Source organism: Apteryx rowi, unplaced genomic scaffold (assembly GCF_003343035.1).
Source record: "Apteryx rowi isolate R43461 unplaced genomic scaffold, aptRow1 scaffold_681, whole genome shotgun sequence".
NCBI lineage: Eukaryota > Metazoa > Chordata > Aves > Apterygiformes > Apterygidae > Apteryx > Apteryx rowi.
The window spans coordinates 191466-215916 of record NW_020450962.1 but is presented as its reverse complement, the minus strand read 5'-3'; the positions used below and the strand labels follow the sequence as shown (position 1 = coordinate 215916).

Sequence of the window (24451 nt, the reverse complement as noted above, 5' to 3'; positions counted from 1 at the left end):
CCAGAGGTGTCATTCCCATTTCCCTGCCAGTCTGGCCTTGGGTGCACCTCACTTCACTGCTAAAGCTCTTTTTAACAAAGATTTACCAATGTTCACTGCTATATGCCATATTGCTTGTGTAAGCAGAGGTCTCACTGCTGCTCTGCTCCAGCTAGAAAACCAGTTTGGGAGCAATACCTTGAATGCTCGAGCTTCAGAGTTTCGGTGAGTAACAGTCTGTGCTAAGAGACTGCGCCAGCCCATTGGGTCCTCCTTGTACGAGAGCTGCCCAGCTCTCAGTTTCACATACAAGATGCCACCCTTAGAAAGAATCGACCTGAAATGAGAACAACTATGCTTACTTCACATTGGTACTTACATACAGCGAGGCAGACCTGTAAAAGATGCATGAAATGCAACAGCCATATGTGATAATATCCCTTGCCCTGATTATTTAAACCCTGTCCCACATGTACATACATAGAAATCCTGCTTTCTTCCGGGGCAGGTTGCTCTCAAATGATGACGTGGTGGCAGACAACGGGAAAGGAAAAAGGGGTGAGCCATACTGATACAAGGAATATAACCTTCTGGAGCCACTGCAGGCTCTCGCTAGATTGTTAAAGGATGAGCTCCCACCACCAAGGACAACCACATAAGCTGTATAAGTATCCACAGCTTTAAGGGCATGCTGTGATGGTGAAGAAGTCCTTCCTCGATGCAAAGAAACCTGACATTCTTAACCAGGCCTACAAACAGAAGCGTGCAACAGTTTAAAGTAATGCTACTGCAAAGCAGTTGCATGTTTTATCTGATTTAGAATGATATCAACTGTGCAATTAACTTCARGCCCATGGGTGTCCTTAAAATAACTACATTACCTGTACTGAAACTAACTACTTAGCATAACAACATAGCAGCAATTCACATGTAGTAAAAAAGGAAAAAAAATATTTCTCCCACACATGCACATATCTCCAGAACACCACCAGCCAGTCAGGTCTCTACCATTTTAAAGGTCTGGGGACAGGAAAACATATCAGCCTTCTGATGTGAGGGAGAGCTGACAGATTCAAAGCATCTGGAGTCCAAGGGAAGAGGTGAATGCCAAAGGAGGCAAGTTCCCTGATCACCCATGTCGCTTTCTGCTGCAGCAGCATGAAAAGGCTTTTGAGACAGACAAGTTCCAAAACATGATCAGTCTAAAAGAAAGACTCAATCCAGAAGGAGAAGAGCGGGTTTCTGCCAGCTATGGTGCAGTAGAGGAATCAGTACGTGCCTTCTGATCCAGGCAACTCTGCACTCTGCAGCAGTTCTCTGTTAGTTATCTTTAAAGGCATGGACCAATGCATGCTGCCTTGCAGTGCTTAATCTAATCTCAATAGAGCCACTTAAAGTAATCAGAATAATTATATTACTGATGAAAAATGCAGCTGGCTTCTTCTATACTATTCACAGTGACAAGTTACATTGTAAGCTGTTAAGCACAAAGGTGAGAATTATTTTACCTACTGAAACTGTATTCCGGTAAGATTTCTGTTTTTCACAGTTGCCCAATGGTGAGTTAAAACGTTAGTTAACATGCATTAAGTAGGGCTTTGTATACTTCTTGTAACATCAGAAAAATAATATTTCACAAAGCAGTAACAGTTAGCTAACTCGTGTATCAACAGCCTGGGAAATATGACATCACATCAACTCAACTCAAAACTAAAACCATGAGGTTAAGGTAGTTTCTGGTACTGCTCAATCCCGCTGCCAATATTTGTGGTTTTTACTATCAAGTTTTCCCCCATCCTGTTTTTGCATGAATAATTCACAACAACAGGTGAAACCAACGCAGTTTCTTTCTTCACCTTAAAGTGCTGCCAAATGCACAACAGTGAACCAATCAAAACTCGAATTCTTTCCAAACCGTAGGTGTTACAACTACAGGAGGTTAAAAAAAAAAGAAAAAAAACACCCTACAAGGTCATTAACCAGTTAAGTAATATAAAGAATACTTACTTGAGATGGTGTGTCCCCTTGCTTAAATCTATTAATAATTCCCAGTACCGTGGTCCCTTCACTCTGATCTGTCAATGTAAGCATTTTTATTACTAGATATAACCAGAATCATAAAATCAAGAATTTTCTAGGTAAGTCTAAAGTTCTTTCTATGCCCTCAGAAGGACACGTGCCCCTTTATAGTACTACCTGGCCTGAAAATTCAGAAGAAAGAGAACCCAGCTTTGTTTCTCCTACAGTGAAGTTCTCCAGCATAGGGAATTCCCCCCTACATCAGATCTTAAAAGCAAGACACTCAAGTCCAAGGAGTGGCGCATGAAAAAAGTTAGCCTACACATCCCATAGCGATGGAATTGTCCTCAGAGCCATTACCATAGCATAGAGTTGCCCAGAATCTGGCTAAGGTTGAACAGTGATCTGTCTGAGGTTAGACCGGGAATCAAAGAAAAGTCACTTAAGTCTCTCTTCTTGCAGTGAGTGTGGCACAGAATCTGGGCAATTAAATTTCTCATTACAGTGTAGACTTCCTTTACCTGCTTCAGTAAGTGAAGCTCTGGAAGAAGGGTGGGTGCCATCAATTCCTCCGTGGCTTCTGCATACCACTGTGTGCCCTTTAAAATGCCACCAACATTCACATATTAGTAAAGCTCATTTCAATGTGAAGAAAAAGAAAATGTGCACCTCATTTACAACAATTAAACTGGCAGAAGTGAGTCAGTTTCTATTCCTGGGTTCTGGTTAAATACATGGCCAGTTTTGGGCAGAATTAGGGAAAGGCTGTCAAAACCACTGCCAGTTCCAACCACCTCTGTGCCTTTGAAAAGTTCTCCCTCTTCAGAAAGATGAGAACTGTGACCCTGGCTCAGTTTTTACACACTTGACTGTCTGAAGACTTTGTGGTGCCTTTTACTTGTCCCATGTTCTGCTCTCAAGGTGTCATCAAAGCACATACAATGTGTGAGTGGGCTGAGCACACCCCTTCAATTATTTGCCTACAGAGTTTGTCTCGTCTCCACCACAACTTGAAAATAAACCCAAGACTGCTGGCCACAACAATGAAAACAGCATGCCTTTGGTATATCAGCATTTTCGGTCGTCTCCCACACCTTCTCAAAGGCCTTCTCTCTTTTTCCCCCCTCCCAGACACATTACCTTGTATGTAACCTCTATCAGCGCGTAACAAGGAGTGTTCGAATCCACATCAACAGGTGTCAAGAGTCTAGGTTCTGCTGCCAGCACGTACAAGTGACGCAAGGCCTGAAGATGGTACCTGTGTGTGGGAATAAGGAACTCAGCACCTTTGGATACCAAACTGCACATAGCTCAATAGCCAAATACAGTTGTCAAACAAGCTAGTGTGAAACTTGTAGTAAGGTAGTTGTTTTTTTTGATTTATTAACATAGGCACTTTAGCTAACAGGACAAGACTTCATGAATCACATATTTAAAACTGATTAAGAGCCATAAATGGACAGATCTTGCAAGTAAACTTTTTTGCTGGAATAGCTATGTCACAGTAGCATAGAGCAGAGCCTCAAGAAATCTGCTTGCATTTCTTCACTGATCAAGGATCACTATCACCATCCTAAATCTTCACTTATTTCTTCTGGTTGTCACAGGTTTTTTGGAAAGCCTCCAAAAAATTTATTTACAGGGTGCCTAGGTAAAAGTTCTAGATCATTTGTCTGTAGATAACTTCTTTTGCAAGGAAATGATTTAGCTTAAATTAAGAAAATACAAACCATAGAAAACCCTTACCGATTGTCCGTGCTGTGAACGGGGAAATGAGGGTACAGTGCGCAAAGGAGAGCGGCAATTGAAGAATTTGAAGTGCTCAGTGAGTATCTACAGAAAAACATTTTCTATTAGTTTTCAGTGCTAACAAATACTGGCAACTCTACCACAGGTGTTCAAAATATTTTTGCGTCCCACAGAAGGGAAGGATAGTAGCAAAGTGCAGAATTGCAATGAATTTCCAGATGCGTTCCTACAGTAGGCAAAATGAACATGTAGCAGTGGGAAAAGAACACAAGCCAGAAACATTCCTATGCCACTTCTAAGTAATGCAGTATCTAAAAGACAGTAAGATTTGCATTTGGAATAAAAAACATCTCTATGCAACTATATATTAAAAAAAAAAAAAAAGTCTAGATCTTCCAGTTTCCAAGCTGCCACACTCAGAGTTTTTTGGTGGGCTTTTTTTGTTTTTTGTTTTTTTTAAGGCCTGGACAAAATGGAAATTACTTTGGCATCAATGTTTGTCTTTGTCTGTTGCAAAGCAGGGAACAATATAGCTAGAAAGGCAGCACACTTCAAACAGTAACAACCCGAGGAGATGAGTGTGCCTAATCTATAATGAAAGATGATGGTAAAGCCATGTCAGCATCAAGAAGAGAWGAAACAGAGGTAGCTGCCAAATTCTCACTTTTATTAATTCAGAAAGAATGAAATGTCCTGTGTTCTCCAACTGCAGCTACTAGAAGTAAAAGGCTCTGTTCCAGTCAATGGAAGGACAAAAGAAAGGAATCTGCCACCAGAAAGATGGCCAACAGAAAAATCCATATTGCATGAGCTATCTGTCATGTAGCTCTATGAAGCTTCATGCTAGAGTAYGCATTTAAGGAAACTAAGCCGAACAAAGAATTAAGCAGAAGATAGAAAATTCTGGCCAACTGGAGTGCGGCAGGAAGGCAGAGGATAGTGCATTCAAAGAATGCTTAAGAGGGGGTGAGTGATGAACATCGAGACAAAGGGGGGGGAAAAAGAAAGATGAGAATGATGTAAATGAATCTGTCCAGAGAAGAATGCCTAGAGGAATGGAGCCATTGAAAGCAAGTGGTTTTTGCTTACTCATCTTATTAAGTTTTATCAGGTCATCTTGGCAGAAAGGAGAGATAAAAGAAGGAGCAATTTAAGCAAACAGAGAAACAAATGGAGGAAAGGGATAGGTCTCTCTCCCAGGGTGAACCCAAGCACAGCTCCTCCTCCCAATCCCAACACTGGGTAGCTGTCATGCTTTCTTTGGTACATTTATGCATGCCACTTTAAAGCACTGCACTTACTAGACTGTCATGGCTTTGTCCTCCTCTACTTTATAATATATAAAGATATTCAAATGATAGTAACTGCTAAAAATCTGATCCAAAACTGTTGTGTGCACAAGCTGAGCTTTGACAAGAAAACAAGCTGCTAATAGCTGTGACAGTTTCTGCTGTTTGTGTCATCAGCTTTCTAAATTCTAAGAGACTATCCAGTCTCCAGGAGCCCAAATATGAGGAGGTTCACTGTGCAGACATTATTAAACACGAGGTGACAAATAAAAGATCAAAAACCTGATACCGAAATATCAAAAGCAGTAAATGTAGGTATGAGTACAGAAAAAGAGGAAAAAAGTCCCTTGGACCCAAAGCAGAGTCAAAGACATGCAAATCCTCCTCCTCCAGAAAATGTTTCTGTCACTTGCCCATGAGTTATCTTCTCTCTAACTTACTCTTTGGATCTCAAGAACTTGCATGCTTTTCTGCACATTGCTCCAGCTTCCACAGGAGAGATGGAAGATGAAAAAAATTGTCTTTGAAAATGGCAAGTTACCTTCCTCCTCCCAGAAAGAGAAGCCCCAAAGCCATGTGGTGAGCCAGGTGGAACCCATAGTTCATCTCTCCGCCTGTCTTCTTGTGCATGAAACGGCAAAGCTGAAGGACTTTCAGGTTTCCAGAGCCTGCCATCACCATTGCGAGAGACAGCAACAAGACGCTCAAGCATGTTTCGAGATTATAGTGACCTGTCTTCAAGTAGATTAGGGGAAGAGTTATTACACTTCTGTGGTCAAACACATGCTGTTGGTCAGACCTAGTATGTTCTCTACCCTAGAGTTCAAAAACCACATTCCACAGAAGCAGGGAGAGTGGAGAACCAGCAAAGTCCTTAACAAAAATGATTCACAACCCTGTCACATTCTATAAATACAGTTGGTAAGACAGAAAAGTAAAAGGGATGTTTTTGTTTGTATTAAGGCTTCAGTGAGGGTAAAAGTGTATCACACAACAAAGCCTCCTTTCCATTGAAAAAAAAACTTCAAAGAACTTACTATTGAAGCTGTTGGTGCTGACAAACACTTCAGGAAATCTGTTGCATATTTGTACTGGAAAGAAAAGAAATATGTACTAAATAGAAATACAAAGGATAGATTACAACTCTATAGGAAATGAAGGGGAAAAAGTACAAAAACCTCTTACCAAGCATTTAAATGCTGCCAGATTTTCTGAACCAGCAAATCGAAATCCCAGTGACAAACATGCACCAGCAATGATGTAGACATGAGCTTGCCTAATAAGCAACATAAACAGGAAATGAGTAAGTGTTTCTCTTTTCCTAATCTGAATAAGCATCACAAACTTCTTGCCTATATAAAAAAAGACTCCTCCTTTAAAGAAAACTGAGAATAAAATTCCCCGAATATCAAGGGACAGATTTTCTTTGCATATTGATATCTCTATAAAGTTTAGTTGCATGTTTCAGAAGTAAAGTTTGGCTTTGTACAATATTCCTCTCTAGCTGCGACTAATCTGTATACATGCTACTTACGCCAGTGTCTCCAAACTCAGGTCTTCAGACGAAGGCAGCTCTGTTGCATGAAGGGATATACTATTCTCTCTTATGATCTGTAAAAAGCATAAGAGGTAGAAAAATTAATCCAGGGGATTCCCTCTGAACCTTTCTGGGCATCTAGAGTTCATAAGCCATACAAACCAGAAGGTCTGTTTCACAGGATTATAAAAGCTAACTTTTCTTCCACTAACTAAAATTCCAGTGGTGGCAAGTCCATGCTCTGTGCAACATAACTTGGAGTATTGCTGATCTCATTGTTAGACAGTTATTCCTAATGTTCAACTAAAACCTCCTTGCACCAATTTTGCACATGGCTTCTTGTCTCGTGGATGTGGAGAAAAGTTTAATTCCTTCCTCTTTCTGGCGCTTTCCTCTGTCTTGAAGAGTTGTATCCCTCCTCAATCCTCTCTTCCCTAGCTCTAGAGCATCAACATACTCTACAAAGAGTCCCCAACACTCCCATCATGGTCCAGAAATTCAGTGCAACAATCATCTCTGTCAGGTGAACATCAAATTCAAAACTTGTCTTGATTGCAGTCTTTGGCCCAACAACACCTGAAACGTCTCATAGGAAGGGAACTCTGGAAGTTTCCAGTTCAAGCCCCTGCTCAAAGGAGGCCACCTTCAAAGCTAGATCAGGTTTGCTCAGGGCCTTATCCAGTTTAGCTTTGAATAACCTCAAAGACGGAGATCACACAGACTTTCTGGGCTCCTCTTCTAATATTTGACTACCCACACTGTGAATGTTTTTTTTTTGTCCTTTTAGATAATCAGAAATTCCCATATTGTAACTTGTGTCTGTTACCTTCATTCTTACTGCCTTTCTTCAATGGCCCATGAAGGTTTTTTTTAGCCTGTCAAGACTTCTTTGTAAAAACAGAGCTGTCGGTCCAGCCCACAGTCTCTCCTACATCATATTAAGCTTCATATAGCAAAGAAATATTACAAATTAACATGTGTTTTATTGTGAAGCTCAGGTGACAAAAGAAATGTTCACATGTGTAACAATACAGTGAGATGTAAAATTGGGAAGCAAACACATTAAGCGTAAATACCTACTTGAGGCACATTGCTATTAACCCACTTGGAATTGGGCAAGATGTCATCCCACAAAATCAGGCATCGAGCCAGGGTCTAGAAAGGTGAGAAAGCCAAAATGTGAAGAAGGAAAAAAAGTAGACAATGATAACTGTTTTGGGTTTTTTTAAACTGTAATAAATGCATTCAGAAAGAAGAACAGAAAATCTAGCTACCCCCAGCAGCTCTTTCATTGCTTCTCAGCCTTTATATCAGAAACAACAGAAAAGCTCTTTTGTTTTAGGAAATTCACATTCTGTTTGCAGACAAAAGAACCATAGAATAAATTCTTTTGAGGTCTGTACTTTTAGCTGGTAAATTTAGCTGAAAGTACAGCGTATACTTGTAACGGATCCTGAGGCCTGACTGAATTTTTTAATATCTGAAGTTCATTCAGAATAGCTAAAGAAATTTACTTAAGCTGTTCAATTTAATTTAGGACTCCTCATAAAATGTATCGTTCAAATATTTCTCACTAAATTCTGTCTCTCTCTAGGGCTGCATGACAAGCAAACTGTCCTCCTACAAGCAGAGATTTGTTTGAAGGTCTAAGTTCGGCAGGCAAGCAGGGAATTTCTGAGTTATCAGATATCTAAGGTCTTCTACATGACAGACATGCACTGGATTTTAAGATGCATTTTTAGTATTGTTAAATAAACTGAGAAATGAAACAAAAGAAAATCTTACTCTCAATAAAAGGAACTCTGGTTTTACAAAGTCCAGCAGATACAATGTATCTGGTGCTTGAAGCCAATCAGCAATGGATCTGCAAGACACAGTAAAGGAACAGGGTTTACAAATCATACTTTGATGGGGCACAAAATTGCCTGAGCCGCACAACGCAGGACCAACGTTACGGCAGTTTAAACATCTATCACAAATTATTACAAAAAGTCCGAGTAATTCCAAGGTTAATACCTGTTATTAGTCTTTAGATAGATCATTGCAAGTGCGAGTGTGGCACCTGGACAAGTAACATCCACATTTATGGTGTCTCCTTCCTGTGAAAATACAACACACTTTCAGAGCATGTAACTAGGAAGGCAACAGCCTGTAGTGATGTGCATAAGCATTCAAAACTCCCATGTTGCACTGAGAAACAGACCCACTGTAGACTTCTAAGCCACCACTATTTTCAGCTTAAGTGAGCAAGAACAACGAACAGTTATAACGTACCTTAATCTGATAACTGGGAGACTTGTGCTTCTCTCGGTGCATTCCTGCTTGGAACCGCCGGTGACCTCCAACCATGTACTGGTAAAGCTGCTCAGGAACATTGAGGTCTGACATGCCTATCAAATTACTGCCATGCTAAGGAACGAAGAGGAGAAGAAATAAGAAGAAAGTGCCTTTCCATACGAGAAAAAAGTGCATTTGGCCAAAAGCAGTTGGGAGTCAAGGATGAAACAGTTCTCAGCACCCCCACCCCAGCATATAATGATTCTTCTACTAGTTGCAGCTTAAACGAAAAGAGGCTCTTACCCCCAGGCAAACCATGCCTAAGGCTAGCCCAGACGCAAGTGAATAGGACTCTCTGTCTGTGCAGTACTCCATTTCTGGTCCGGGGGGACGTCCTTGAGAAAACAAAACAGCGAGATTCATCTTTTAAAATTCCAGCTAAATAAACATGGTTTAATTAAGCATTACATTTCTAATGAAATGAGAAAAAAAAATCGGGCCCTTCAAGAAAATCAGGAAAGTTCTCTCTCCAATAATTGTTATTAAACTGTCCATCATCAAATGATAAAGCCCTCCAGAAGCAGTATATATTGCCAAGTGATATGGTTGGAGTTCACAGACCCAGTGAAAGTGCCATGCTACAATTACATATATTTTGAAGATACTTACACCTACCAAATGTTGGCTGCAGAGTTCAAAAGCTGTAGTCAGAAAAGGCTGCATATATCAAATTACCAGAAACATAATAGATATAATTTCATCCTTAAAATTTATCCCATTCTCAATTTAATAAACTGTAGTCTCTTTTAACTGAAGAATTACATATAAACATGAATTAAAACTTATCTGTCAGAAATAAAATCAGAACAGCTACACAGAGAACTCAGATAATCAGAAATTTACTGCTCAAAACCATGTCAGAGAGAGCTGTTTGGAAGGCCTTAAACCACACAATTTGAAACAGGAGACTTGAGGAAATGATGACTCCACTTCCACCAACCTAGGGAGTCAAAACGACTGTCCTTGCAAGATACAAGCTTTTTTTGCATCCAGTGCCTCAGTCTCTAGTTTCTACAGGGACAACTCCTTTGTGGAGAGACATGAATAACATGTCTGGGAAGTGCCAGCTTCATCAAGTATACACTATGCAATAGATCTGCTCAGGTGCTGTAGAGGGTCAGGATTTTCACATATACGGCATCCAAGTCAGGAGGACCACGTAGTTACTGTAGACCATTTACAAAACAGCTGACAACCCCAGACCACTTCTACTTGGACAAAATTTCCACATGCAAAAGGTACACAGGTCCAGCCCTGATGTTGTTATTACGTTTCTACTAATTCAGTGAGCGCTCTCCACACTACAGAACACACAGTTCACAGTAACACCTGTTCCTTTGAACAGCAGAGGATAAGGTTTGGCAAATGAGAGGTGAATATTGCAGTGGCAGAGGTATGACTGAGAGAAGAGATGTATTAAAATTTTCAGGTCACTGATGCACTGTGTAAAACACACACGTGTTATGTCTCTCTACCAGTCCACAGCCAATTTTTCCCGTGTTAGCACTTACCTATTTCAGCCAGCAGAACCTCAGCCGTGTGCCTGTGAGCAGTGCCTTGATAAACAAGGCCTATTCCTATCACAGCAGCCACCTGCACGTTGTGTGGGACATCCAGCTCCGTTGAAGTTGGTGGCAGGAGGGCAGGTATGTGAATGCTCAGGAGCCGCGTAATAGCCATATCCATTGTGCCCAGCTTGGCAGCAGAAACACCAAGCAACAGTCCAATACTCGTCATCTCATGGCCCTGAGACAGGGAACAAGTATCCGTGAGGAAAGAAGGCAGGGATGTTCAGAAAGGGAAAAATGCTCATCCCAGCTGAAATGTAAGTCTTGCATTCTCAAATATACACAGCAGTTAAGCTTCATGAATCCACCTCTTAAGGAAAATGAATGCTCACTGTTACAGGTGTAAAGGCATTTTCCAAATTTATGCTCTTGTTGCAGAGGCAGACTTAAATCCAAATGGAAATTCTTACAAAATGAAGTGCTAAGCACTGTTATAATGGGGAGTTTTAGTTTCAAAAAATAATTTGGGCTGTTTTAAAAACAAAACCTGAAGTTTTTGCTTTAGAAGGACCTCACCTCCCTAGTAGTTCATTTTCAGTCCCTCTCTCTCACCAAGTTTGATGTAATGTTCATTGGTGTTTAAGTTTGAAAGGAATCATATATTTACAACTTCTTACAATTTAAGGTGGGATTTCAAGAGCACATATGACTTCCAGCCTTTTAATACACACCCCATAAAATCCTGAGCAGCTAGCTCTCACTCTGTACCGCAGAAAGATTAACAATGTGAACTTTTTGATGCAGAATGAGCAGAGGTAATTCACTTGCCACAATGAGCTATGCATCAACACAGTACAGAAAGATCTAGTGACAAAACTGCTGGAAATCTCTTAAACAGAAATAAAGTCATACACTACTAACATTAATAACATAATTGTGAGATTCTCCCATATCAGGAAACTTCCAATTCAGTGCTTCAGAGTAACTTTTTTTTTTTTTTTAATGTTTAAAGAATTGAAGTCCTATAGATAGTTCTCTCTGTTGCGTATGAAAGAAGGCCTCACCTTGGTTAAGTAGTCATGTATATTGAGCGTGGCAAGTTTTGTGAGATGCCCATTGAGACCCAGAGCCATGAGGAAGCCTGCATATTCATTTGCTAGTTCGGCAATTTTTGGCTTGTTATAGACAATCCACGCAGAATCTATCTGCGAGGCAGGTGCTATCTTCAGCCCAGCAGCCACACCGTTGTGAAAGCTAGCCCAGCAAGCCATGTTTGGAGGTACATCAATGTTCCCACTGTTAAGGTCAACAGTGGTGTTCCTAGGAGGAGCACGACCTGCCCATGACAGAATCATTAAAAACAATTAAGACAAACTAAAAGACAAAACAGCAAACAAATAATTCGGTTTAGCAGTGCTGTCTTGCTGTTTCATTGATATCCCAGAGGAACAACATTAAAAAAAACAAAAAAACAAAAAAAACCCACCACTAACRCTAATCCAAAGAACTTCAGAAACAGCTCTCAACTTCAGTAGGATAGTAAGTGAACAAACACTGACAGCATACTAGGTAACACTTCTATTCTGAAAACAGTCACAGGTATCTTCAGACATGTCAGATGACAGAAGCACAGTATATGAGATAAAACAGCATTTTGGATTTTGGAGTATCCATGTCCTATATGGCTCTAACACTGACCTAATATTGCATTGCCTTGGGCAACTTATTTCACTCATCTCTGCTTCTCAAAATGTAGCTCACAAGATCTCAGTGGTAGATAACAACACTGGCCTTAACCATTTGAGGACGAGAAACTAGCAGGTGTCAGATTCAAAACAATAAAAAGAGTCACTTCTTCACATAAAGCACACTTAAGGTATGGAATGCTACATAAGCTACATGTCTTTGCAAAAAGACACAGAAGATGCTAAAAAGTTTAGATAGCTTCAAAAAGCAATGGGATAACTGCTGAAAGAAACTCCATCATATTCTGTTAAATGCAAAAATAGCCCTAGGAGCACAAGTCACTGGCTACTGAAAGAACGTATCAGGGTAGCATCATGGCTTGTTGTTCTCAGTCTTTCCTCGGCAGCTATCAGATGGCACACTGGGCCAAAAGCCAGAGGACCACAAATTTAGACTACGTGAGGGGAAAGGAGTAGGGCCAAGAAAGCAAGAAGGGACTGGGAGCACCTGGAAAGAATAAGGGGAAAGGAGTCAAGTTTGGGAGAAAATGGACAGAAAAAGAATCTGACTTCTAGCACATGTTCCTCCTCCAGAGCCTAGAGCAGAACTGAGTTTCCCTAAAGCCTCACCATTCCTCTGCTATCATGAAATACCCGTGAAAGCCACTGGCCAAATTCCCCTTTTCCTCTCTGGCTAGTCCACAAAGGACAACAGCTTCCTGCTGCAATTTATTTTATCTGTCATTGCAGTGAATTCAAGTGGCAGGATCGTGTGTGATGACTGCACAAGTTCCAACACAGCAAAAAGTCACTGTCTGCGAAAGATACAGTCTGGCTGCAGATATGTATTTGGAGACACAATTTAGGAACTACTCGCAGGGAAGACAAAGTGCTCTCTTCGCTTTAATTGGGTTACTTATGTTAACAAAGTTAACACAATTAGCAAAGCACGTTCCTACATTCTTGAGAAGGACATTATTTATCCAGCAAAGCAGATGTATTCTGGCAGGCAACTACTGCAACTTCAGCAAACCAAACACTGAAAAAAATGCTGACCAACGTACCAGTTAGATTCAATTTTGGGATAGGCAATTGTTCTGTTGGAACAGGATGATACGAGAACAAAGTAAACATTCCTCGTCCGACAGGTAGTGCCATGGTTCTCTGGCACAGCTGTAACAACCTGTTGGGGAAATGAAATCAAAACCAAGCCAATTCCTTAATACAGACAAATATTCCAAACACATGATACAGAATAAAACTACAGAACAGGCACTGGAGAGAGTCATTTTTCTGACTATGAGACAGCATAATGTCTTCACTTTTTTAGTAGGCTAAATTTGTGAACCAAAATTTTCAGTATTTAAAAGGTTAATCTCAAAGATATGCTGTAGCTGACAACATGTTGAAACTTTCCTCTATTTTTTTCTTAAAGCTGGGGGTTGTTAAATAAATACATCATGGACAATTTAGCAGCCATATCAGAGACAAAGAAGAAAGAAGAAAGCAAAACAAAGTTGATTGCCATATGCAATCTTGCTATGACTAGTGATCACATCTAGTAATAACCTGTGTGCAGAATTAATAATATACTTCCAGGAATGCTGACCACAATTCTCTACGATTTACTCTGGAAACACTTTCTAGACTTGTTAGATTACTCAGCTTGTTAGGTCAGACAATAACTCACTGCATTCCTTCAGCTTCCAACTTTCACAGAGTGCTCTGCATGTTAATGATCTTCTGAAGATTTAGTTTTCAGTGAGAAGATGCTTTTAAGATCCCCAAAATAAAAAGCTCAGCAAATATAAGACTGCATACATCCAAGCTAATGTGAACAGCCTGTGCCAAGCTTACTAAACTGTGTAGCAATTCTGCGGCCTGCAACCACTGGCTTTCACCTCACTCAGCAAAATACTCAGGAAGAGCTGACTATATGAATATATATAATACTCATGTGTGTATGTATATGTGTGTGTGTGTGTGTGTGTGTGTGTATATATATATATATATATATATAATGTGAATATATATATATTTTTTTTCAATACATAAAGATGATTGGATGGACAGCCTGGCAGCAAGTCAAGATTCGGTGAAATCTGCTGGACATCTTAGCTTATCAATGCTGTGTGGCATCTTCTATGAACAGTATTTCCCTGTACCTTTTTCTATGAAGAACTGGAAGTTCTTCATGGAAATGGAAGCAAACCTAGTTAAAGGGACACAAATGAGGAAGCACATGGGGGTGAAATTCCACTGCTGCATTATATACCCACCCCTGAACCCATTAGCACCTCCACAGAAACACTTCCACTGACAAAGAAAGGGACAGTCTTTAACACAAGCAGTCCAAACAGGTGCTTGAAGTTTCGCAGCTCTGGCTCTGCAAAGACCTGCACATCCAGGAAAGGACAGGGATGTAGGGCAGCAGATGGTATGACACCAGAACACGGCAGGCAAAGGGGCTGAAGAGAGTCCTGGCTTTGGATGCAATCAGAGGATGGAGGGAGGGCATGAATGTTTGATACATGACATTATTCAGACCAGGGCTTGAGGGAAGGAATCAGGATCGACTGACACATTACCTGGACTGGGGAAAGGAGGGTGCCTTATAATGTGTAGAGTCTGTATTGCACACAGACTAACCTTTACTAGGCAAATATGCCCCATTTAACCCCATGCTATGACTACGATGCTCTCCCTACAGTGTGTTTCTCCAGAGTACTTCCTGCTTATATTTAAAAAGCAGGATGAAAGCAGGTTAGATGGAGGGAAAAAATGCTGCAACCTGCTTTCACATCGTAACTGATCTCAACATGCTGTTTGGAGTTCAAACTAACAATCCTTCCCACATGCAGCTTGAATCCTGAAAGCACTCCAACTCAATACAGAACAGTTTTGATGTCCACTGAACCTCGAAGACTTTCATTCTGAAATCCAACCCTCTTCTATAAGTGTTTACGCTCAGGCCTGTCTGTTTTAATGTTCAGTTCAGGACTAGAATATATCACACTGCTTGGTAGGCATACTTAACTTTAAGCCACCAAAAATATTCAGTTTTTCACCTGAACAAAATACTAATGAAAAACTGCCAGAAACGGAGACAATTCTTTACCGGTTTTCTTTTTCTTCTATGTATTCATGGTCACTAGCTTCTGGCATCTGCACTACATTGACACGTACAGGACGGGCACTTTGCAGGAGCCTTCGTACTTCCTGTACTCTCAAATCCTCGCTCCATATTAATGACATCACTTCTTCATTCATATCATTCATGCCATCCTCATCCTCTTCTGATTCAGATCCAGAGGGAATATCAGAGGACAGCACCTGGCCCACAGACTGAAAGGGAAAGAAAAAGGAAGGATATCATTTCCAGAAGTACAGACAACACACACAACACTAAGTATCAGAAAGGCAGCAACTACTAGCAGCATAACTGGAATGCACTCAGCAGTTACCCGCACTGAGATTAGTCTGCAATCAAATGGACCAAGATTCTTGCCATCACGAGTGACATCATTCATGCATTTGTACCATTCGTTTATAAAGCCCCTAGGTTTTCTGAACATTGTAATCAACTATTTTTGCACAGCTGAATGGGATAAATAACTATCAAGACAGGAGGAGATGACACCTCAAAGATGAAGCAAAGGTTCTGGGGCAAGGATCGAAAAGCAGGAGCTTGAAGAGGTGATTTCAGAAGTCTTGTTCTCTTTCCTCCTAAACTAGCTCTTGTTTCAGAGCTGTAGGATGAAACGGTTTTCCTTCCTTGCCTACACAATTATCTAGGACTGCTAAGAAAACACTTGTATTTTCTCTCCAATTTCAGCAGTGAAAAAAAAGAAACCTAGACCAGCATTTCAACAAGTATTTGAATAGAGGTTAGACTCCTGAAGGCACAGACACAGTCTGCTGTGGACAACCTGGGTTTTAGATTTGCCAATACCTACAGACTCTCATCCCGACTGGGACTACTGTTCTGCATACTCAATGCATCCCTATTCAGGCACATGCTTTATTGTCCTGATCATGCATATTTTCCTGAATTAGGATTTTAATTTGGATTTGAATTTTTTCCAACAACCTTCGGGGGGGAAAAAAAAAAAAGGCTACCTATTAAAATAAACAGTTAACTCACAGAGAAGTGAGATCCAAATGTTTGTTGCTGTCATCAACCAGCTTGGGATTCACTGTGGTACTGGAATGTTTTTTGAACTCACATGCCAGCTTCTTCGTGACCAGAAGATACTGAAGCATTTCAAGTGCTTGGAAGCACTGTGGAAACACCCTCTCCTTCTTTGCGTGATTTATAAAATCCTGGTTTAGCTCTCTGCCTCCCCTGTTTATTTGCATCACACTAGTGAGGGACAGGACTAACAAGAATGACAAGGATGGTATTGGTCAGGATGCAACAGAGTATGCCCACAATTTGCATACACTACACTTGCTCCAAACTAGTCTGTCACTCCATATGAAGCACAAATTCATTGAATTTGTAAGAAGTTCTACAGAAGTAAGCTTTCCAGCTGAATGTAGAATTTCCTTATGGCCTGACCAAATAATTTGGACATCAACTCTAAGGTGGGCTAGCACGTTCCTCTTTCTTCTCCATCTGTCATGAAGACAAATATTGATATGATTAATCTAGGAACAACAACAACAACGAAATCTCTAAACTGGTTATTTTTCCTGTTTTACTTCTCAGAATTTTAGCAAGCTGACAGATACAGAATCACACAGACTAGACCTAACACAGGGTCTTCCTAAGCCTCACTGGTAACACATGACACCAGGAATGCAAGTAAATTAACAGCTGATGAATGAAAACCAACTTTTTCTGATAAATATGCACTAAATCTCAATACATAACTGCACCACCCATATAGCCAGCGTCCGTTTTGAAACAGGAAACTCCACCCTGCCCCACTGAGAAATGACAAACAATTTGGCGTTTGAAGATCACTTTATCCTTTTAAGGTAACACATATTTGAGGCATTGTTATAAAGTGGTGAAATCAGATTTATCATCATTTTAGATTTAGCACTGTTACCTGAGGGCAGTAAGTCCACCAGCTGAAAATGAAATGAATTTTTAGTGAATGTTGGCAAATGAGATTTGAACAAGAAATTTGTTTACTTTTCCTCCAAATTATTTTTTAAAAAATTAACTTTTCTGATATGTAGTTATTCATGAAGGCCCTGTTAAAAAAAAAAAAAAAAGCAATTTTAAAATCACTTGCAAAGCTAAGACAGCATTTAAAGGGCCTTGACCAAGATGTACTTGAGAATGCAAGTTTCCTCTTCATGACTTCTGAAAAGACTGCAGACAATCTGCATAATAGAAGCAGAGTTTTATGCATGCCACTAGCCAGCTTTCTAGTAGAGTTCTGGCTTACCATACAGTCCTTGACAAAAATMACTTAATTGAGCCAAGATGCCGCATTCCCACTACCAGAAGAGAACATTTAAGGAAAAACAACATAAAATACATGCTCTTTTCTCTTTACTTCAGGATACAAAGAACTAAATCCTTTTCAAGAAGGAAGAGAAATACGAAGACAGGGTATTTCAGAAAGCATGCCAATTCTTCCAGGGAAAAAGAGAAATACCAGCTAYGCCAACTCACGAAGGTGCCAGACTGACAAATACCCACTTCCCTTCGCTGTGCCATCACCTGTTTTGATGGCAGTCTCCCTGCGTGGAGCACCAAAACCTCTCTAACACCTCTCAAAAAGGCAGCTATTTTGGAGAAGAAGAGGACTTATAGAGGCATTACTCCACAGGCAAAACTTTTGAGCACCATACTTAAATGAAGTTTAAAAATCTACTTTATATCAATAGTCTCCAAAGTTATGCACAGTTACTCTTCCTGTGCCGGATGCTGTTTTTTCTACTGAAACCCTCAAAGGGGCATAGACCGTACACTGCCCTCTCTCTCGAATCCTGCACCTTCTGTATGCTGTAACCTACAACCCTGAACATCTGCAGATGGTGGGGAAATTTCTAAACAGCTGGAGTGCTCTGCCCAGTATCATGAAATCCATGTATGCCCATACTCACAGATTTACCCTTTTGTAGGTTCCCTTCACATGCTTGCTTGGACAGATCCTGGCGCCCAATCAAGAGACAAACTGCTTCTGGCCAGTCTGAGGCAGGCTGCTCTCGGCAATAATATATTGCATCTCTAATAGGAAGTGCTACACCAAAGGGGAGAGACTCCAGATCCCTTAAGGTGAAACCTTAAAATTAGTGAGGCAGGAAAAAAAAAAAAAAAAGAAAAAAAAAGAAACTTTTAACAATCAAAACTAAGCAAAACGTATTTCAGATTATGCAAGCACAAGACTATTATTTATGGTTGTTACCATTTCGCACATTGAAAAACTGCTCTTACCAACGTTAGTCATCCAAATAACTAACTTTTCAGCCAGGCTAGAAACAGATGTGCTCTGTCTGAAACTACATCTGTAAAACAATGGAGAATAAAGGAGAAGCCAATAAAGGCTAGTCAGAAACTCAGCAGAGAGTCAAAAAAGCATAAAATGATAATTGAACAGCAGTAAAAACATACCGATTGTCATCCTGTTCTATTTGCTGTTTTCGTTGTCCTAGGAAAGACAAATAAAGCCATGTTAGTCCTATGTTCTCCAAGCAAAAGGACAGCATGTAACACACACACAAGACACTGGGAGATATTGCAAGGGCATCAGAGCATCATTACCTGATGTAATTTTGTACAAGTAATGGGAGGCTTCATTAGATACAGCTCTCTCATCACCAAGTATGTACAGAGCCACACTCTGAATAGGAAAGAAACACCATGATACTAAGTCATTTAGTCTGCAGCTGATACTATATTGCCTGTCAAAACCAACAGAAGATACCTTTAGTAACTTACATAGTGGGACAGGTCTATTATGAAAACATCATTAGTAAATGCAGATTAAAAGCAACTGAAGCAAGTAAATGAAACTCTTCTGCTTTAGATTTAGTTTGTCAAAACAAATCTTGAAACAATTAAACGAATTTTCCCAGATGATTGTTTCAAAGGAAAAAAAATATATATATATATATATATATGCTCTAAACAGAAAACATGTTCCCAGTGATTTTTGCTGTGTTTCTCACATTTCTTTGAATTCCTCTTGTTAAACACACACGTTTTCTACAAACATGATTTTTCATACACAGTCCTTCCACATCTTGAATGTCAGCTACTTCGTGAAGGCTGCGAGTGAAAGCTTTTCCCATTCAAAGCAGGGTTCATTTCATCTAGCTAGCCAACAAAAATCAAAGCGATCTGTCGCCATATTTACCTTTTGATACTGCCAAACAAGCTGGCATGCCAAAAGGCAAAAAAAAAAAAAAAAAAAGAGAGAAAGAAAAAAAGAAAAGCAAGAAAAAAAAAAAACTTTTAACTTGAAGGAATTTCAGTGCTGCTGTTTCAACTCCCCACACTTTCAAGGAGAGGACAGACTGGCTCCTGGCCACTCAGACAGTGATTCTGCAACTAGTCCTGGACACCTGGGTCACAGCAGAGTCTCTCTGGCCTGTTTTTCCTCTTCAGGCATGTCAGTCTCAACATTTCTGTTTTGAATCCTGTATTGACAAGTTTTCTCCATATATCTTTTGTGATTAAGGGAGCAAGGCTGGCCAGAAAACTCTATCAGCATTGATAACTACTCATGCAACTAAATGCTTATGTTGGTACATGCTCAAGAAAAAAAAAGCTGGGAAATTCTCACTCACAAAATACGGTTAACTCTGAGTTATACTATTACTTTGCACATGCCATTGCTGCAAACCACAAAAAAAAAACAACACATAAGCAGTGAAGCGTAGGCCACTCATTCTGAACTCACCAGCTCTTCTTCCCAACCTCAAATACCTCCTCCCACCTGCTAAAACCCATCCGCACCCTGAAGTAATATTGACATGATAACAAAGAGAAAGGGACTCTTAGGGATTCCTCTCTGCTAAATGCATGTTATTCCCATTGTAGAGAGGCTGCCACCACGCAATTCATTATATTACAGAGACACTCGAGAGAATTTCATGCAGATGGGTAAGCTTTATTCAGTATGGAGCAGCAACGCTCAGAGACTGTGCGCTCAGGTCTCTGAACAGTATGGCCACAGTTATATCCCCCAGGAGAGTTATTTAGCACAGGCTCAACACTGTTCCAGTACAGCTACTAATCTGCCTCAGTATGCTCCCCTTGCTACGCAGAGGACGATTAAGCCCTTTGTTATTTGACTTTGCTCTGAGGACACTTCACTCGCAGGAAATTAAATACGTGGGGGGCAAACCCTGGCAGCACTGGTGCCACTGTGCTGCTAGGCCAACATACGACAAAGCATCCTTTTTACCAAATTACATACCAGTACTACCAGTTTGCTCCTTTCACAGATTCCTGGTAAGTAAGGATAAGGCTGCACTCCTTCTCCCTTCAGACAGGAACTCAGCCACTGAAAGATACTTGGAGGCTCAGCAGAAAAAAATGAGGGATGGTGCATGAAACCTGTTTGGACTTAATCACATGAATAGTAATGACACTGAGCTCATAGCAAATGCACAAAATCTCTCCACTATTCCCAAAGCAAGCCCTACAGTATTTCTCTAACTAAAAAAAACAAACAAAAAAAMCAAAACAGTATTTCCTCAAAACATTATAGATCTCACCTCCCTCCTGTCAGATAGAGGTTTATAGATGGTCCATAATGAAAGCATGAAACATCTATCTGCCTTTCAAGAACAAACATCTCAACCCACAGTCAAAAGAAACATGCATAATTAGTAATTCTCAAAACCTCAGTGAAACAGTCCTGCAAAACAACATTAAATTGCTTAAGTGAAAGGACAGCCTAACTATAATCTATTTGCCTTTCCTGTCCACAAACACAGGCAGGAAAGGCTGACCAATCCTATGAGACAGTTTTTTTTGGTCAGGAGAGGCAGTAGTTTGTCTTACACCACTAGTGAATTTCAGCTGGTAAGACAGTGAACAGATGCACAAACAAGATATGCCCTTATTTTAACTTTAGGGGTTGCTTGCTTTTAGCTCTAATTTAGTTCTTACCAAATAAGAAACTGAGAGCCTGCTGGCCTGTAGATGCTGGTCCACAGGAGAGGCACAATTCATTCCCAGGCTTTTGCACAGCTTTCTGCTGACATTTCTCAGCCAGCCCAAGGGGGAATCATCATTCCCTCCCAAGCCCTTATTCTGTAAAGGGTCCCACGAGGCACTGGACTGAAGGCAACAACCCGTGACTGTGCAATTCTAATAGCTTTCCAGTCTTTGTAAGTGGCTATTAAATCAAAGGAGTGAGGCAACCTCAGCACTGTGAGCACGGTTTTGCATTTGGGGACTAAGGCCTGACCAACTTTAAAGAGAACGGTTACCAACAAACAGTTTTAGAGAGATTACTTGCACACCATTATCAGTTTCTTTTCAGCTTCACATAGCCTTAAGCTCACCTTGATCAACTATGCAAGTCTGTCTGGAAGTCTTCACAAGGGCTGGATAGTCTCTGTAGTAATAATCTATATAAGCTTCAAGTTTTAAGTCTCTAGAATGAAAGAGATATGAATCATATTAGAATACAAAAAAGAACTACATGCATTTCTGTGACATTTTCTGTTATGTTTATTTAATGTTCGTGTACATGCTAGATACGTGAAGTTCCGACTTGCTTACCTAAGACCGTGCTCATGGACACTGTTCCTTTCCTAAGTAGCTAATCTGTATGTTTAATTTTTCCCGAGTGCAATTCTCTCCAATTATTCATTTGGTCTGCTTTGTCCCACACCTCCACCACCAGTGGTGAGGCCTGTCGCTACAGTTTTCCCAAAATTTTACTGGGAAAAATTTTAAAGCTAGCAATACATTTGGTTATCTGCAAGACATGCATACATACAAAAGGCTAGGAAGTTGGCAACTTCAAAAGAACGATGCAATCCTTCATTGTAGACTTGCTTCTCACTGGCATGACAGAATAAAGAACAGGGCAACGCTTTCAGCGTTAGGGACTAGATGCCACTTCTGAGAAACATCCAACCAGCCATCGGTGCTACTGGGGAAGAATCTGTTGCCATAGGGATATTTTGGTAGCAATAACAAATACCATTTGGGGAGATGATACTGGGTCTTTTATTTATATGTATATCTGTATCTATACTTCATGTATACAGATATAATAAAACTTGAAGGCAGCTGTGGAACAGACACATGAAGATGCAGCCACTGGCACAGAGGAAGACACAAGAACCCATGTGTACCACGGAAGACACATGGGGAAAAATATTTGGGAAGCGGCTGATCTCATGAGCTGAGCTGAGACAATGCAGCAGACAAAGCCCAGAGAGGCAATGTGACAAAGTAGGTTCCACTCAAATACATCAGTCTCTTATCTAACATAAGACCCTGCTTTTAACTTCCCAAAGAGTTACAGCACAGAATCTCAAGAGGCTGAAAGACAACAGCCAATACAAACTATCAGCTTCATCACGTTGCTTGTTTGTCTTTGAATCTGAGGGTACAGTGCTAAGAAAAAACTGAGGGTCTAGACTGTAATTCCCCATCTCTTCCTTTTCTCTCTTTTAAAAACAGTAACTACATTTAACCTTCTTAAGTTTTATTAAGTAAAATATGAATAAAGAAGGAGGCCGTTAATAGAGGAAGGATAATCTAATATAACAAGAGTACCATTCCATGGATTCTCAGAGAATCCTCAATTATTCAAGATATTACTTAGGTAGTTTCTGAAGCACAGGATTACAATTTTATTCAGCACCTAAGAGTTGAAATCAAGAAGTCTGGAGAGAGAACTGAAGCATTAGATCTCTTTACCACTCCCCCATGGCAAAGCTGAGGCCTCTGTTAATGCCCCAGCCTCCTGTTCACCCCAAACTCAGCTATGCTTCCCAAAGAAGCTCTGTAGCTGGCTCTTTAGCCTCCTGAAGTAATGCTGGCCACAGAACAAGAAGTCCTGGGTCTCAATATTCAGTTATTCCCCCACAGCGATAAGTTGCCCCCAAGCTGTATACTGGGGCCTAGCATTACCACTGTTGTCAGAGCAGTCTCTCCAGTTTGCCCAAGCCTAACGATACAAAAATATCCCAGTTTCTCATTATGACCTAAATCTTACCAGAAGACTGCTAGATGATGGGCTGTAGGTGTTTTAACTCTCATGGTTTACAGATAAAAAAATGCGTGAAATCACTAAATGCAGAGACTGGAAGCCAAGAACGTCTATGCTAATTCTACTTCTGCCTGCAGCAGGGTTCTCCACACTCTCTGGTCTAGAAAGTTTGTTGAGCGCTCTTCCGCAGGCTCCTTTACTTGTGCCAGACAGGGATAAGAGCCATCTACCAAGAACTAGTATTTGTGAATCACGCTGATGACAGGAAGTGGTAAGAACTGTATAAGGGATTTGCTACAGCAAACATCTCTAAGTATGGAAGTTTCTGAATATTCATTTTCTTCAAATACATGGAAAGTCAGTTCCCCTTTGAAGGTAATCCACAAATTCCCCATAAAAATAATACACCTCCCTCATCAAAAGACGATACACAATAGGTATTTTCTGTGATTTGTCAGTTAGACATACCTGGCCAGCTGAACCAGAAGAACAACAAGTGAACGAATTCCTTCTCCCATTAGACTGTTGAGTTTAAGCTCCTCATAGATCAGATGAAGAACAAAGAAAATAGCAGGAATGTGGGTGAAAAGGAGGGTTGAGGAATCCAAGCTAAGGCTCTGTGAAAAGTCGTCCTTTGGAGGTGAAATTTCCAGAGGTTCCAGTCGCAAAGCTTTGGCTACAGGATGAGACTCAAAATTCCTATGGTAATCTGAGTTCAAGAGATATTCCCAGTCCTAGACCAAAAAAAGAGGAAGAAGAGGCACAGGTTCCATACTAAGCATAACCTTCCAGCCAGATAACTCCAAAGCATTTTTAGAGAGGAGGTTTTGCCCTACACAAAACTAATATCAATGTGATTGTTCTGTGGCAAATGTGCATGAGTATCACAAACCCTGCAAGCTACAGAGGACAGAGACTCAAGTGTTTTTTTGGGGKTTTTTTTGCTGTAGTGCCTAAAAGAATCAACAAAACCTTAGATTTAAGGGAACAAGATGAATGCAAACAGATTTAGAGGGCCTTCTTTGCAGCACTATTCTGTGCATGAGTCTTGACTGAGTATTTGTACAATTCATCCAGCACTCCCAGTCTTTATTGTACCTTCCCTGCCATAGCACATCAGGCATTAGATCCTGACCTACGTTTCATGCAGATAATGATCTGTAACCCCATGGGCTCACTGAGCTGTCCACCCGCAAAAAGTTAA

At 40.5% G+C, this 24451-nt stretch overlaps 1 protein-coding gene across 3 annotated transcripts in view; it reads right to left on the bottom strand.

Annotated features, from left to right (window-relative positions):
- The window catches only part of ANAPC1 (anaphase promoting complex subunit 1), a 42453-nt gene that overhangs the window by 4254 nt on the left and 13748 nt on the right, over nucleotides 1-24451 (bottom strand). For 2 of the 3 annotated variants that reach the window (XM_026086115.1, XM_026086116.1), the window contains exons 18-42: nucleotides 23716-23981; nucleotides 21584-21675; nucleotides 20488-20636; nucleotides 18828-18906; nucleotides 18678-18714; nucleotides 18501-18571; nucleotides 18170-18348; nucleotides 15222-15448; nucleotides 13168-13286; nucleotides 11483-11754; nucleotides 10422-10656; nucleotides 9154-9245; nucleotides 8848-8982; nucleotides 8590-8672; nucleotides 8359-8437; nucleotides 7654-7728; nucleotides 6571-6647; nucleotides 6222-6312; nucleotides 6074-6127; nucleotides 5578-5771; nucleotides 3745-3831; nucleotides 3139-3256; nucleotides 2520-2597; nucleotides 1987-2054; nucleotides 178-316 (exon numbers count right to left, since the gene is read on the bottom strand). In XM_026086115.1, coding sequence (XP_025941900.1) covers nucleotides 178-316; nucleotides 1987-2054; nucleotides 2520-2597; nucleotides 3139-3256; nucleotides 3745-3831; nucleotides 5578-5771; nucleotides 6074-6127; nucleotides 6222-6312; nucleotides 6571-6647; nucleotides 7654-7728; nucleotides 8359-8437; nucleotides 8590-8672; nucleotides 8848-8982; nucleotides 9154-9245; nucleotides 10422-10656; nucleotides 11483-11754; nucleotides 13168-13286; nucleotides 15222-15448; nucleotides 18170-18348; nucleotides 18501-18571; nucleotides 18678-18714; nucleotides 18828-18906; nucleotides 20488-20636; nucleotides 21584-21675; nucleotides 23716-23981 — 3096 coding nt within the window. Of the gene's footprint in view, nucleotides 1-177; nucleotides 317-1986; nucleotides 2055-2519; nucleotides 2598-3138; nucleotides 3257-3744; nucleotides 3832-5577; nucleotides 5772-6073; nucleotides 6128-6221; nucleotides 6313-6570; nucleotides 6648-7653; nucleotides 7729-8358; nucleotides 8438-8589; nucleotides 8673-8847; nucleotides 8983-9153; nucleotides 9246-10421; nucleotides 10657-11482; nucleotides 11755-13167; nucleotides 13287-15221; nucleotides 15449-18169; nucleotides 18349-18500; nucleotides 18572-18677; nucleotides 18715-18827; nucleotides 18907-20487; nucleotides 20637-21583; nucleotides 21676-23715; nucleotides 23982-24451 lie in introns of those variants that run through there. The other variant, XM_026086117.1, reaches the window with a different exon arrangement.